The sequence below is a fragment of the Hylobates moloch genome, unplaced genomic scaffold, assembly GCF_009828535.3.
Source record: "Hylobates moloch isolate HMO894 unplaced genomic scaffold, HMol_V3 SCAFFOLD_21, whole genome shotgun sequence".
In the NCBI taxonomy this organism is placed as follows: Eukaryota; Metazoa; Chordata; class Mammalia; order Primates; family Hylobatidae; genus Hylobates; species Hylobates moloch.
In genome coordinates, this window is record NW_026652296.1 from 25,381,722 (window position 1) to 25,398,412 (window position 16,691).

General features: G+C 44.3%; 1 protein-coding gene across 4 annotated transcripts in view; it reads left to right on the plus strand.

Moving 5' to 3' along the window:
- Window positions 1-3,959: 3,959 nt before the first annotated feature.
- The window catches only part of LOC116460942 (ubiquinol-cytochrome-c reductase complex assembly factor 1), a 114,649-nt gene continuing 101,917 nt past the window's right edge, over window positions 3,960-16,691 (plus strand). For all 4 annotated transcript variants that reach the window (XM_032142290.2, XM_032142292.2, XM_032142291.2 and 1 more), the window contains exon 1: window positions 3,960-4,072. In XM_032142290.2, coding sequence (XP_031998181.1) covers window positions 4,049-4,072 — 24 coding nt within the window. In that variant the 5' untranslated portion in view covers window positions 3,960-4,048. The remainder of the gene's footprint in view (window positions 4,073-16,691) is intronic.

Sequence of the window (16,691 nt, forward strand, 5' to 3'; positions counted from 1 at the left end):
TATGTTGGGCCGGGCGCAGTGGCTCACGCCTGTAATCCCAGCACTTTGGGAGGCCGAGGCGGGAGGATCACGAGGTCAGGAGATTGAGAGCATCCTGGCTAACACAGTGAAACCCCGTCTCTACTAAAAATACAAAAAATTAGCCGGGCGAGGTGGCGGGCACCTGTAGTCCCAACTACTCAGGAGGCTGAGGCAGGAGAATGGCATGAACTGCAGGGGGCGGAGCCTGCAGTGAGCCAAGATCGCGCCATTGCACCTCCAGCCTGGGCGACAGTGAGACTCTGTCTCAAAAAAAAACAACAACAACAACAAAAAAAGAAATCAGTATGTTGAAGAGGCATCTATACTAACATGTTCATTGCAGTGGTATTCACAACAGCCAAGTATGGAATTAACCTAAGTGTCCATCAGTGGATGAACAAATAAAGAAAATGTGGTGGCCAGGCGTGGTGGTTCGTGCCTGTAATTCCAGCACTTTGGGAAGCTGAGGTGGGCAGATCATTAGGTCAGGAGATCGAGACCATCCTGGCCAACATGGTGAAACCCATCTCTACTAAAAATACAAAAATTAGATGGGTGTGGTGGCGCACGCCTGTAATCCCAGCTACTCAGGAGGCTGAGGCAGGAGAATCACTTGAACCTGGGAGGGGGAGGTTGCAGTGAGTTGAGATTGCATCACTGCACTCTAACCTGGTGGCAGAGTGAGACTCCGTCAAAAAAAAAAAAAAAAAAGAAAGAAAGAAAGAAAGAAAGAAAGAAAGAAAGAAAGAAAGAAAATGTGGTTTATGACCAGGTACAGTCATAAACTGTACAGGTACAGTGACTCATGCCTGTAATCCCAGTACTTTGGGAGGCAGAGGCGGGCAGAAGACTTGAGGCCAGGAGTTCGAGACCAGCCTGGCCAGCATGGCGAAACCCTGTCTCTACTAAAAATACAAAAATTAGCCAGACATGGTGGCATGTGCCTGTACTCCCAGCTACTTGGGAGACTGAGGCACAAGAATTGCTTGAACCCAGGAGGTAGAGGCTGCAGTGAGCTGGGATTGTGTCACTGCACTCCACCCTGGGCGGCAGAGCAAGACTCTGTCTCAAAAAAAAAAAAAGTGATTTATATATATAATGGAATGCTATTCAGCCTAAAAGAAGAAGGAAATGCTGGCCAGGTGCGGTGGCTCATGCCTGTAATCCCAACACTTTGGAGGCCAAGGTGGGCGGATCACCTGAGGTCGGGAGCTCAAGACCAGCCTGACCAACATGGAGAAACTCCATCTCTATTAAAAATAAAAATTAGCTGGGTGTGGTGGCACATGCCTGTAGTCCAGGCTACTTGGGAGGCTGAGCCAGGAGAATTGCTTGAACCTGGGAGGCAGAGGTTGCAGTGAGCCAAGATCGCACCACTGCACTCCAGCCTGGGCAACAAGAGCGAGACTCCGTCTCAAGGAAAAAAAAAAAAGAAGGAAATGCTAATATCTGTGACAACATGGATGAACTGGGAGGATGTTATGTTAAGAGAAATGAACGAGGCACAGAAAGACAAATACTGCTTGATTTCTCTCATATGTGGAGTACAAGTTGAACACACGGAAGTAGAGAGTAGAATGGTGCTTTACTAGGGGCTGAGGAGATATTTGTCAAAGGATACAAAATTTCATTTGGGAGGGATAAGTTCAGGAGGCCACTTTGAGAGGCCAAGGCAGGCGGATCACCTGAGGTCGGGAGTTCGAGACCAGCCTGACTAACATGGAGAAACCCTGTCTCTACCAAAAATATAATATTAGCTGGGCATGGTGGTGCATGCCTGTAACCCCAGGAGGCTGAGGCAGGAGAATCACTTGAACCCGGGAGGCAGAGGTTGCAGTGAGCCAAGATCACATCATTGCACTCCAGCCCGGGCAACAAGAGTGAAACTCCGTCTCAAAAAAAAAAAGAAGAGATCCATTGTATAACATGGTGACTGTAGCCACTATGAATATGTATTGTATTCTTGAAAATTGCTTAAAGAACGTATTTTAAACATTTCCAGCACAAAAATATGAGGTAATGCATATATTAATTAGCTTGACTTAGCCATTTCACAATGTATACATATTTTAAAACATCCTGGCCAGGGGCACAGTGGCTCACTCCTGTAATCCCAGCACTTTCAGAGGCCGATGTGGGTGGATCACCTGAGGTTAGGAGTTTGAGACCGTCCTAGCCGAAATGGCAAAACCCCGTCTCTACTGAAAACACGAAAATTAGCCAGGCATGGTGGTGTGCATCTGTAATCCCAGCTACTTGGGAGTCTGAGGCAGGAGAATCGCTTGACTCGGGAGGCGGAGGTTGCAGTGAGCCGAGATTGCGCCACTGCACTCCAGCCTGGGCGACAAGAGTGAAACTCTGTCTCAAAAAAGAAAAAGAAAAAAGAAAACATCCTGTTGTACACAATATATATATTTTTGTCAATTAATAAAAATCAATAAATTTAATTAAAAAAATAGTCGAGTGAAGTTATTTCCCATGACTAGCTCCTCTTCTTCCTTTAGATTTCATCTTACATGTCACTTTCTTGGAGAGGCCTTACCAACCTAACTAAAGTAGCTCCCCAGTTTTAATGTTTTTCACTGGGTTCCTACGCCTCCCCCACCAGTCTAAGAACTCCATGAAGCCAGTATGTCTTGTGTTCAGTACATAGGGAAGACTCAATAGGTCTTTGTTGACTGAATGAAATGAAAGAAGTCCTTCAACATCCTGCCCCTCTGCTCCCGCAACCCCCAAACCACGAGTACTTTGTCCTCTCTTCTCTTGGGATATAATGGAAGAGGAGTCTTCTACCAAGGCCGTTCTCTGCCACTTTCCTCAAGAAGCTCCTTGCCTCCTTGATTCATTGTCTTGTATACTCTTTTTTTTTTTTTTTTTTTTGAGACAGAGTCTCGCTCTGTTGCCCAGGCTGGAGTGCAGTGCTCCAATCTCAGCTCACTGCAACTTCTGCCTCTGGGTTCAAGCGATTCTCCTGCCTCAGCCTCCCAAGTAGCTGGGATTACAGGCACACGCCACCATGCCCAGCTAATTTTTTTCATATTTTTAGTAGAGACGGGGTTTCACCATATTGGTCAGGCTGGTCTCGAACTCCTGACCTCAGGCAATCCACCTGCCTCGGCCTCCCAAAGTGTTGGGATTACAGGCGTGAGCCACTGGGCACGGCCCTGTGTACTCTTCACTAATCCTTTCCTATCAATATTCAAAGATGTTCCCCTTAAACAATCAACCAACCACAAATCCCAAAAGTTTCTTCCTCTACCAGGCTTCAGATCGGCACATGACTGCCTTCTTGCCTTGACTTTCAGGACTCTGCTGTCCCCTATATTCCTTTTATCTTAGCCTCCTTCTCTGGCTTTTTTTTTTTTTTTTTTTTTTTTGAGACAGAGTCCAGTCCTGCTCTGTCTCCCAGGCTGGAGTGCAGTGGCGCGATCTCGGCTCACTGCAACCTCTGCCTTCTGAGTAGCTGGGATTACAGGCACACACCAACATGCCCGGCTACTTTCTTTGTATTTTTAGTAGAGATGGGGTTTTGCCATGTTGGCCAGTCTGGTCTCGAACTCCTGACCTCAGGTGATCCGCCCGCCTCGGCCCCCCAAAGTGCTGGGATCACAGGCGTGAGCCACCGCGCCCGGTCTTCTGGCTCTTTCTAAAGATTGGGATTTCCTAAGGTCCTATTCTGTTCAACCTCCATTGAAAAGTGTTGGGGTGGAGTTTGGGAAGGAGGGGCTGAGGAATGAGGCTGGTGGGGAATAAAGAGAGGGGATATGAGAAGCCCCGAGGTCTGGGGTCAAGGAGACAGGCGTGGGGGAACGATTTGAGCCACTGTGACGTGTAGCGGGGGGAGACAGCAGGGAGGCGCGTGCCCGGGCACGACAGCCTGGTGCACAGCCGAGAAAGCAAGCGCGCGTGCGCGTAGCGGCCTCTCTGCGCCTGCGCCGCCCTTGCTGGTCTTTCGCCGGCAAAAAGAGGACGTAGAAAAGAGGACACCGGAAGCTCACTCTTCACCCGGAAATGGTTATTGAGGAACATGGCGTTGCTGGTGCGAGTCCTTGTGAGTGAAGGAGTAATTTTCTACGGTAGCTCTCTGGGTCCCGGGTTGGAGTTCGACAAGGCAGGGCGAGAGGAAGTGGAAGGAATTGCAGGAGGGGAGCCTGTGTTATAGCTAGGCTGCGTGGCCGTTTTTCCATGGGGAAACTGAGGCAGCTTCCTACCTCTTCCTACCCCCGTTTTGACCTTAGCTCCCCCATCTTTCGAGAAGGGGAAGAGTGACATCTGGCCTTTATTTGATGGTGTTTGCTTTTCCTTCCCTTCCCCATGTACCTTCTTCCCTTCAGGGAGAGGAGCGTGTAGGACACTGATTGGAGTTTCAGGAGACCTGGGTTCTAGTCCCTGACTGTCACTGATGCATAGTGACTTTGAGCAAGTCACTTTTGGGCCTCATTGACCCTATGTGAAAAACGAGGACATTTATCTCTTGCATTCTCTTTAGATTCTGAGATTCTCAGGGTTTCTTTCATAGGTAATAAGTCAGTTCTTAACTGTACAGTTAAGTGGATATATAGATTATTAGATTGAAAGCTGCGTGAGAATTGGAGCCATGTCTGTCTCGGTCGTTTTCACTTTGGCACATCATAGGTGTTAAATGATTACTTGTTGAATAAATGAATGAAGTAAGGAAAGACTACTAGACTCTTTAGCACCTGTGTGTGAAACTACTGCACCTCTTGAGATTTAGTCCTGATCCTTCCAGCATACTCTTTTCTCTAGGAATTAAAGGAGAAAAGAAAGTGGCAGCAGAAAAAACGTTAGGATACAGAGCTTAGTTTTTAGTCATGGAGGGATGGGAGAGTGTATAGTTTTAGCAAGTCTTCAAAAACTGGGTCAAAGACATTGTTTTTCATAGTAGACATGGTCTATTCCTGCCTCTGGGTAACTTTTGAATTGTTATTTTATATTTGTATTTTTGATCTTTTTATATATGTCTTACAAGGACGACAGTTTTACTTCTTGTATTCCTTGCCAGCCTAGCAGAGTGAGATACCCTCGACTGCTGTTCAGTAAATATTTATTTGTAGGGTAGCCCCTGTAACTGCCCGAAAGATTCACCTGGTGAGGTGATTGTTTGATTTCAGGCCAGAAATTGATTCAGAAATGAGGACTGCTGGGGAAATGGCAATTAGGATGTTCTGAATTTAGTGTTTTTTTTTTTTTTAAAATCCTTTCCCTCCCACCCTTTAGTTTTTGTTTTGTTTTGTTTTGTTTTTGAGGCAGAGTCTTGCTCTGTCGCGGAAGCTGGAGTGCAGTGGTGCCATCTCGGGCTCACTGCAACTTCTGCTCCCGGGTTCAAGCGATTCTCCTGTGCCAGCCTCCCGAGTAGCTGGGATGGCAGGCATGCACCACACCACACCTGACTAATTTTTGTATTTTTTTTTTTTTTTTGAGATGGAGTCTCGCTCTGTCACCTAGGGTGGAGTTCAGTGGTGTGATCTTGGCTCACTGCAACCTCTGCCTCCTGGGTTCAAGCAATTCTTCTGCTTCAGCCTCCCAAGTAGCTGGGATTACAGGCGCCTGCCACCACACCTGGCTAATTTTTGTATTTTTAGTAGAGATGGGGTTTCACCATGTTGGCCAGACTGGTCTCAAACTCCTGACCTCATGATCCGCCTCCCTTGGCCTCCCAAAGTGCTGGAATAACAGGCATGAGCCACCGAGCCTGGCCTGATAACTAACATTTTATAGGGCACTTACTATGTGCTAAGCACTTTAAAATACTTACCTAATCCTTATAACATCCCTTTGGAAAGGAGGGCGTGTTATTTCCTCTATTTTACAGATAAGAAAACTGAACCACAGAGAAGTATTCCTGGCCAGGTGCGGTGGCTCACACCTGTAATCCCAGCACATTGGGAGGCTGAGGTAGGTGGATCACTTGAGGCCAGGAGTTCAAGACCAGCGTGGCCAACATGGTGAAACCCTGTCTCTACTAAAAATACAAAAATTATCCAGGCCTGGTGGTGGGCGCCTGTAATCCTAGCTACTCGGGAGGCTGAGACACGAGAATTGCTTCAACCCAGGAGGCGGAGGTTGCAGTGAGCTGAGATTGTGCCACTATACTCCAGCCTGGGTGAAAGAGTGAAACTCTGTCTCAAAAAAAAAAAGTATTCCTGAAACATTCTTGTTAGTCTTGCTTTATTTTTTCCTCTTTTTGTCTTGTCAGCCAATATTTTCCCTTCTCCAGTGATGGGTTTGGGAAGGAGGAGGAAACTAAAACACTGCTATCATTGAATGACTACAGCAGAGAGCCTGGACATTTGATCAGTGGAACTGGACATGCTTATGGTTTTTATGAGTTGTCCTGGGCGTTGCTGATCGTTTCTGATTTTCTTTGGAAATAGTAAAAATTGCAGAAAGCCACCCTGTACTTCAGAAAATTTTTAAAAAGTTGTGGTAAAATACATACATATAACAAAATTTACCTTTTAAACTTTTTTTTTTTTTCCTGAGACGGAGTTTCACTCTTGTTGTCCAAGCTGGAGTGCAATGGCGTGATCTTGGCTCACTGCAACCTCTGCCTCCCGGGTTCAAGCGATTCTCCTGCCTCAGCCTCCTGAGTAGCTGGGATTACAGGCACGTGCCACTACGTTCAGCTAATTTTTTGTATTTTTAGTAGAAATGGGGTTTCACCATTTTAGCCAGGCTGGTCTCGAACTCCTGACCTCAGGTGATCCGCCCGCCTTGGCCTCCCAAAGTGCTGGGATTACAGACGTGAGCCACTGTGCCTGGTCACCTTTGAAACTTTTTAAGTGTACAGTTCTGTGGTATTGAGTGCATTTACATTGTTGTGCCATCTGTACCACCCTTATCCACAGAATTCTTTTCGTTTTATAAAACTGAAACTCTGAACCTATTAATAACTCTCTATAGTCTTTTCTCCCCAGCCCCTGGCAGCCACCATTCTACTTTCTGTCTCCATGAGTTTAACTACTCCTGTGTACCTCATATAAGTGGAATCATACAGTATTTGACCTTTTGTGACTGGCTTATTTCATTTAGCATAATGTCCTCAAGGTTCATCCATGTTGTAGCATGTGTCAGAATTTTCTCTTTTTTTTTTGAGATAGGGTCTCACTCTGTCATGCATGCTGAAGTGTAGTGGCTCAATCATAGCTCACTGCAGCCTTGACCTCCTGGGCTCAAGTGATCCTCCCACTTCAGCCTCCTGAGTAGATGGGACCACAGGCATGTGCCACCACGCCTGGCTAATGTTTTTTTCTTTTTTGTAGAGATGGGGTCTCCTTATGTTGCCCAGGCTGGTCTTGAACTCCTGGGCTCAAGCAATCCTATTGTCTTGGTCTCCCAAAGTGCTGGGACTACAGGCGTGAGCCACTATGTCCAGCCTGTTTAATTTGTTGAGGAATTGTCCTACTGTTTTCCACAGCAGATACACTGTTTTACATTCTCACCAGCAGTGCACAAGGGTTCCAGTTTCACCACATCCTTGCCGACACTTGTTATTTTCTGGTTTTTGTTTGTTTGTTTTTGAGACAAGGTCTTGCTCTGTCACACAGGCTGGTGTGCAGTGGCCCAATGACAGCTTACTGCAGCCTCGACTTCTGGGCTCAAGTGATCCTCTCATCTTAGCCTCCCGAGTAGCTGGGACTACAGGTGTGTGCCAACACGCCCAGCTAATTTTTAAATTTTTAGTAGAGAGGAGTTCTTGCTATGTTGCCCAGGCTGGTCTCAAATTCCTGAGCTCAAGTGATGCTTCTGCCTTGGCCTCTCGAAGTGTTAGGATTACAGGTGTGAACCACCACACGTGGCCTTATTTTCTATTTTTTGACACTAGCCATTCTAATGAGTATGAAATGGTGTCTCATTGTAGTATTGATTTACATTTCTCTAGTGACTAGTGATATTGGGCACCTCTTCATGTCTTTTTTCTTTTTGAGACAGAGTTTCGCTCGTGTTGCCCAGGCTGGAGTGCAATGGCATGATCTTGGCTCACCACAACCTCTGCCTCCTGAGTTCAAGCAATTCTCCCACCTCAGCCTCCCAAGTAGCTGGGATTACAGGCCTGCGCCACCATGCCTGGCTAATTTTGTATTTTTAGTATAGATGGGGTTTCCCCATGTTGGTCAGGATGGTCTCAAACTCCCGACCTCAGGTGATCTGCCTGCCTCAGCCTCCCAAAATCCTGGGATTACAGGCGTGAGCCACCACGCCCAGCCTTAAATTTTGTATTTTTTGTAGAGATGGGGTTTTGCTATGTTGGCCAGGCTGGTCTTGAACTCCTGACCTCAGGTGATCCACTCGCCTCGGCCTCCCAAAGTGCAAGGATTACAGGCATGAGCCACCGCATCTGGCAAGTTTTTCATACATTTTGAATATCAATCCCTCATCAGATAATATGATTTGCATGTATTTTTCCTATCTTGTGGGTTGCTGTTTCAGTCTGTTGATACTATTCTTTGATACACAAAAGTTTTTAATTTTCATTAAAATTTTCCTGAAGTCCAACTTATTTTTTTTTCTTTTATTGCCTACTCTTTTTTTTTGACAGGGTCTTGCACTGTCACCCAGGCTAGAGTGCAGTGGTACAATCTAGACTCACTGCAGCCCCTGCCACCCAGGTTCAAGCGATTCTCCTGCCTCACCCTCCCGAGTAGCTGGGATTACAGGCATGCACCAGCACACCTGGCTAATTTTTATGTTTTTAATAGAGAGGGGGTTTTCCCATGTTGGCCAGGCTGGTCTCGAACTCCTGACCTCAAGTGATCTGCCCATCTCAGCCTCCCAGAGTGCTGGGGTTACAGGTTTGAGCCACCATGCCTGGCCTATTGCCTACTTTTTTGATATCATATTCAAGAAATCATTGCAAAATCCAATGTCATGAGGCCATTCCCATAAGTTTTCTTTTAAAAGTTTTATCATTTTAGGTCCTACGTTTTGGTCTTTTATCCATTTTGAGCTAATTTGTGTACATGTTACAAGCTTTTACTATATTTTATGAGCTGTTTTCTTAGCGACTGCCCTGGGATTACAATGAACATCTTAATTCATAACAGTCTTTTTTTTTTTTTTTTTTTTGAGACGGAGTCTCGCTCTGTCACCCAGGCTGGAGTGCAGTGGCGCGATCTCGGCTCACTGCAAGCTCCGCCTCCTGGGTTCACGCCATTCTCCTGCCTCAGCCTCTCCCAGTAGCTGGGACTACAGGCGCCCGCCACCACGCCCGGCTAATTTTTTTGTATTTTTAGTAGAGATGGGGTTTCACTGTGGTCTCGATCTCTTGAACTCGTGATCCGCCCGCCTCGGCCTCCCAAAGTGCTAGGATTACAAGCGTGAGCCACCGCGCCCGGCCTAATTCATAACAGTCTTGTTTGGATTAATACGAACTTGATTTCCGTAATATGTAAAGACTTTCTTTCTATATAGCTCTGTTCCTTCCCCCACATTGTGTTATCGTCATCTAAATTACATCTTTATGCATTATATGTTTACCAATGTAGATTTATAATTATTTCTTCTTGTAGTTGTCTTTTAAATTAAAAAGAAAAAGAATTACAAACAAAAAATTCATTTGTACCGTATTTCTTATTTACTTAAACAGTTACCTTTACCAGTCTACTTTATTTCTTCATGTAGATTTGAGTTATTGTGTAGTTTCCTTTCATTTCAAGCTGAAGGTCTGCCTTATTCTTGCAGGGCAAGTCTACTACTGACAAATTTTTTCCATTTTGTTTTTCTGGGAAATCTTCATTTTTCCTTCACTTTCGAATAATAGTTTTGCTGGATATAGAATTCTTGTTTGAAAACCTTTGTCTTTCCATGTTTTGACTATTTTATCCCACTGCCTTCTGGCTGCTACAGTTTCTGAGAGGAAATCAACTGTTAATGTTCTTGAGGATGCTTTGTATATGATGAGTTTCTTCTCTTGCTCATTTAAAGAATCTCTTTGTCTCTTGGCAGCTTGCATATGATGTGTCTGTGGCTCTCTTTATGTTTATCCTATTTGGAGTTAGTAGAGCTTCTTGGATTCCTAAATTACCATTTTCCATTATCTTTGGGATGTTTTCTGCCATTATTTCTTCAAATATTTTTCTGTCCTTTTATTTTCTTTCCTTCTGAGACTCTAATTATACATATATTGGTGTGTTTGATGGTGTCCCACAGTCTGAGGCTGTTAAATTTGTTCTTTTTTTTTTTCTTTTTTTCTTTTTGCTTTTCATTTTGAGGCTATTGTCTTTATTGCTTTTTCTTTCTGTTCCTTGGACTGGATGATCTAAATTGACCTATCTTCAAGACCACTGATTCTTTTCTTCTGCCTGTTCAAATCTGCTGTTCAGTCCCTCTAATGAGTTTTTCATTTTAGTTGTTGGACTTTTCAATTCTAGAATTTATTTTGTCTTTAAAAAAATAACTTCTCTTTCTGTTGATATTCTCTTTGGCGCCATCTCGGCTCACTGCAACCTCCACCTCCCGGGTTCAAGCAATTCGCCTGCCTCAGCCTTCTGAGTAGCTGGGATTACAGGTGCCTGCCACCATGCCCGGCTAATTTTTGTATTTTATTATTATTATTATTATTATTATTATACTTTAGGTTTTAGGGTACATGTGCACAATGTGCAGGTTTGTTACATATGTATCCATGTGCCATGTTGATTTCCTGCACCCATTAACTTGTCATTTAGCATTAGGTATATCTCCTAATGCTGTCCCTCCCTAATTTTTGTATTTTTAGTAGAGATGGGGTTTCACCATGTTGGCCAGGATGGTCTCAAACTCCTGACCTCAGGTGATCCACCTGCCTTGGCCTCCCAAAGTGCTGGGATTACAGGTGTGAGCCACTGCACCCGGCCACTTTCCTATAGTTCTTTAGACATATTTTCATTTAGATCTTTGAAAATATTTGAAATAGTTAAAAATCTCTTTGTCTGCTGCCTGGGTTTTCTTAGAGACAGTTTCTATTGATTGCATTTTTTTCCCCCTGTGTATGGGCCATACTTTATTGTTTCTTTGCATGTTTTATAACTTTTTTTTTGTTGAAAATTGGACATTTTAAATAATGTGGCCACTCTGGAAATCAGATTGTTTCCCTTCCCAAGGTTTGTTGTTGTATTTTTGTTTAGTGACTTTTCTGAATTGATTCTGTAGTCTGTATTCTTTGTTGTTTGTGGCCACTGAAGTCTCTGCTTAGTAGTCAGGTAATGATTAAACAAATTTCTTTAAATTTCTGTTAAATTTCTTAAAATTCTGTTCTCACTGCCTGGAAGCAGTGAGTATCCCAGTTTTTGCTGTGGGGCTCTGTGTGCACGTTGGGATGTACCCATAACACTCTGCCAGGCATTCGATAACTCTGCCTTAACTTTCACTTGCTGCTGTGCAGAACCTCAAGGTCAACCACATGTAAGAGATGTTCTTAGGTCTTTCCTGAGCATGTGCACAGCTTTGGGTATGTGCACAGACCTGGCTATGTTCATGGCTTCCTAGATGCCCAGGAATATGTTGTGGCTTTTCTAAGCCCCTGTGGACATCTCATTCCCCAGCTTTTCCTTTAAACCTTTTTGGTTAGCCTGTTGTTTTCTTCACCTTTTATTCACTGCCTCAGGAAGCCATGAAGTCAAACAGTTATCTCTATTTGTTTTCAACCGCTGCTCCTGGGGAAAAGGTTTTTTCACACTGGGTGAGTTCTAAGACAACTTTGAAATAGGGCCTTCGAAGGAACTGTCAGACAGATTGAATAATGCCAGTTCTTTTTTTTTTTTTTTTTTTTTTTTTCAGATTCATGCTTCTTTTTTTTTTTTTTTATACTTTAAGTTCTAGGGTACATGTGCACAACGTGCAGGTTTGTTACATATGTATACATGTGCCATGATGGTGTGCTGCACCCATTAACTCGTCATTTACATTAGGTGTATCTCTTTTTTTTTTGAGATGGAGTCTTGCTATGTCGCCCAGGCTGGAGTGCAGTGGTGCAATCTCAGCTCACTGCAAGCTCCGCCTCCCGGGTTCACGCCATTCTCCTGCCTCAGCCTCCCGAGTAGCTGGGACTACAGGTGCCTGCCACCACGCCCGGCTAATTTTTTGTATTTTTAGTAGTGATGGAGTTTCACCGTGTTAGCCAGGATGGTCTCGATCTCCTGACCTCGTGATCTGCCTGCCTTGACCTCCCAAAGTGCTTGGATTACAGGTGTGAGCCACCACGCCCGGCCTAGGTATATCTCTTAATGCTATCCCTCCCCCCTCCCCCCACCCCACGACAGGCCCTGGTGTGTGATGTTCCCCTTCCTGTGTCCATGTGTTCTCATTGTTCAATTCCCACCTCTGAGTGAGAACATGCAGTGTTTGGTTTTCTGTCCTTGTGATAGTTTGCTGAGAATGATGGTTTCCAGCTTCATTCATGTCCCTACAAAGGACATGAACTCATCCTTTTTTATGACTGCATAGTATTCCATGGTGTATATGTGCCACATTTTCTTAATCGAGTCTATCATTGATGGGCATTTGAGTTGGTTCCAAGTCTTTGCTATTGTGAATAGTGCCTCAATAAACATATGTGTGCATGTGTCTGTATAGCAGCATGATTTATAATCCTTTGGGTATATACCCATTAATGGGATGGCTGGGAATAATGCCAGTTCTTTGTAAGGCTTTGATGAACATCATCCCCATTCTGGAGTCAACTTGTCTCCTGAGGAGACTAGTTCCTTTAGTGGTTGTTGCTATTTAGAAACCACATCTGGGTGCTACATGTGCTCATTGCTACTGGAGTGTCATTGTCTGCAGGCCCTACCAGGATGTGGGTAGGAAATATATATATCTATATATACACATAAACATGCATATATCTTTTTCTTTATATATTAAAAGCCTACACCAGTTATTCTAAATTCATTCTAATACCACAGGGTTTGTTCTACTCTTTTGCCTTGCCACATTTGTTAACTCCTTTCTCTGATAGAAACCTGACCCCTCACCCTTAATGTATTTATTGATTTATTCAAATCTTTCCTGTATGTAATCTTTTGAAAGCTCAGATTGAAAAATCCCAACAAAGTGGGAGGAGGCAGTGTATAGGTAATTTTTTTTTTTTTTTTTTTTTTGAGACGGAGTCTCGCTCTTGTCCCCCAGGCTGGAGTGCAATGGTGCGATCTTAGATTACTGCAACCTCCGCCTCCCAGGTTCAAGCAATTCTGCCTCAGCCTCCCAAGTAGCTGGGACTGCAGGTGCATGCCCCCATGCCCAGCTAATTTTTTTGTATTTTAGTAGAGACGGGGTTTCACTGTGTTGCCCAGGCTGGTTGCAAACTCCTGAGCTCAGGCAGTTCACCTGCCTTGGCCTCCCAAAGTACTGGAGTAATTTTTTGTTGTTGTTTGAGATGGAGTCTCACTCTGTCACCCAGGCTGGAGTACAGTGGCAGGATCTCTGCCTACTGCAACCTCCGCCTCCCGGGTTCAAGTGATCCTTGTGCCTCAGCCTCCCGAGTAGCTGGGATTACTGGCATGTGCCACCATGCCCGGCTAATTTATATATATTATATATATATATTTTGTTTGTTTGTTTGTTTTTTGAGACGGAGTCTCGCTCTGTCGCCCAGGCTGGAGTGCAGTGGCACGATCTTGGCTCACTGCAAGCTCTGCCTCCCAGGTTCACGCCATTTTCCTGCCTCAGCCTCCCGAGTAGCTGGGACTACAGGCGCCCACCACCACACCCAGCTAATTTTTTGTATTTTTAGTAGAGGCGGGATTTCACCATGTTAGCCAGGATGGTCTCAATCTCCTGACCTCGTGATCCGCCTGCCTCGGCCTCCCAAAGTGCTGGGATTACAGGTGTGAGCCACAAAGTGCTGGGTTTCTGTTGAAAGACACCCTATTTAATATACATTGTTGATTCATTAACACTGAACTCACAGCCAACAGCACGATAACTCACTTAGCAAAATTTACCTAATAAACATATTTTCCCATAAGGCACATTGTAGCCTTCTTGCACTCAGCAATGCTAGATAGCATTTCCATACTACACTTGGGGGACATTTTAAAGATGGGATTCACCAACAAAAGCACAAAAATATGAAAAATATGGCACTAAACAGGCCATGAAAAGAATACTTGTTAACAGTATGAAAACTGAAACAAGAAGGTGGAATGTTGACCCATCTCAGCTAGGAACACGGACATTGGCAGCTCAAATTTCTTACCCCTCTGCAGATGTCCACAAATGACTACAAAAGTGCCATGAGTATTGATTTCGGGGTTTCAAATAAATTTTAGCAACCAAACCAAAGTGCTGGGCCACCACAGCCAGCCTATATTATATATTTTTTAGTACAGACGGGTTTCACTATGTTGGCCAGGCTGGTCTCAAACTCCTGACCTCAAGTGATCCACCCACCTCAGCCTCACAAAGTGCTGGGATTACAGGCGTGAGCCACAAAGTGCTGGGATTACAGGCGTGAGCCACTATGCCCGGCCTGTATTCAGTAATTTATGAAGGAATGGTTAAACATTCTCTTCCCTCTGTGGAAATATCCTTTTGTATTATAGCATGCCACATTGTAACTGGAAGGAAAGTTTGTTACCGTAGTATCTGTTCTTTGGACTCCAGAATTGAGTTAGTATCCATGGCATTTGGAATATAGGCACCAGCGGTGACTTATAAAGTGGATTTCGGCTGGGCATGGTGGCTCATGCCTGTAATCCCAGCACTTTGGGAGGCTGAGGCTGAGGGATCACCTGAGGTTGAGAGTTCGAGACCAGCCTGACCAACATGGAGAAACCCCGTCTCTACTAAAAATACAAAATTAGCCAGGCATGGTGGTACATGCCTGTAATCCCAGCTACTCGGGAGGCTGAGGCAGGAGAATCACTGAACCCAGGAGGCAGAGGTTGCGGTGAGCTGAGATTGCACCATTGCACTCCAGTCTGGGCAACAAGAGTGAAACTGCATCTCAAAAAAAAAAAAAAAAGTGGATTTCGTGTTTATAATTGATTTTCATTATTCAGAGATTCTCTATTTGTGAACTCACCTAGTTGCTAAAATTTATTTGAAACCCCAAAATCAATACTCATGGCACTTTTGTAGTCATTTGTGGACATCTGCAGAGGGGTAAGAAATTTGAGCTGCCAATGTCCGTGTTCCTAGCTGAGATGGGTCAACATTCCACCTTCTTGTTTCAGTTTTCATACTGTAACAAGTATTCTTTTCATGGTCTGTTTAGTGCCATATTTTTCATATTTTTGTGCTTTTGTTGTTGAATCCCATCTTTAAAATGTCCCCCAAGTGTAGTATGGAAATGCTATCTAGCATTGCTGAGTGCAAGAAGGCCACAATGTGCCTTATGGGAAAATATGTTTATTAGGTAAATTTTGCTAAGTGAGTTATTGTGCTGTTGGCTGTGAGTTCAGTGTTAATGAATCAACAATGTATATTAAATAGGGTGTCTTTCAACAGAAAACCATAAAACAAGGTTATGTATTGATTGTTGATGAATGTTGTGACCAGAGGCTTGCAGGAACCTAAGTCTGGCATTTCCTCTAGAAGCAATGGTTCAGTATTTGCTAACTCAGCGTTTGTGGTGATTTTATGGTGAATAACTAGAATCCACTACACCTATAAATCGTTTTCTAGCTCATGAATGAGCCAAGGAAAATACTATGTATCTTAAAAAACCACATGCAGAAATAGGCCTGTCAGTGGACTGATTAAAGGGTAGTCAGTACAAGAGGTGGTATGTCAGAATGTTTTGAAATACTGATGTAAAAATCACTGCAATTAACAATGTGCACGGGAAACAAAAACATGAAGCCTATCTTAAAAATTTTGGTTTTGGCCAGGCATGGTGGCTCATGCCTGTAATCCGAGCACTTTGGGAGGCTGAGGCGGGCCGATCACAAGGTCAGGAGATCAAGACCATCCTGGCGAACATGGTGAAACCCCGTCTCTACTAAAAATGCAAAAAATTAGCCGGATGAGGTGGTGGGTGCCTGTAGTCCCAGCTACTCGGGAGGCTGAGGCAGGAGAATGGTGTGAACCCGGGAGGTGGAGCTTACAGTGAGCACTCCAGCCTGGGCAACGGAGTGAGACTCCATCTCAAAAAAAAAAAAAATAAATAATTTTTTTTGGTTTTGAAGTGTTGGAAAGGCAAAATGACAATAAAACTAGTTCCCACTTAGTAACAGTGCATTTATCTTAAGTTAAAGGAATAATTTTTGCCATTGGGAATGGCTATAAATGTCTTTTGAACTTGGGAGAAGTTGAGATGTACTAATTGTTATAGGCCTAATATATTAGTACCTTAAGAGAGAGAGAAGTACTTCCACAGATTTATATTTATAGATGAAGTGGTGGAAGAGGTGGAAAGGAAAAAGGACGAGTAGAGGCCGACACGGTGGCTCATGCCTGTAATCCCAGCACTTTTGGGAAGCCGAGGCGGGTGGATCACCTGAGATCACGAGTTTGAGACCAGCCTGGCCAACATGGTGAAACCCCGCCTCTACTGAAAATGCAAAAATTAGCTGGGCATGGTAGCACTCCCCTGTAGTCCCAGCTACTTGGCAGGCTGAGGCAGAATTGCTTGAATCCGGGAGGCGAAGCTTGCGGTGAGCCGAGATTGCGCCACTCCACTCCAGCCTGGGTGACAGAGTAAGACTCCATCTCAAAAAAAAAAAAAA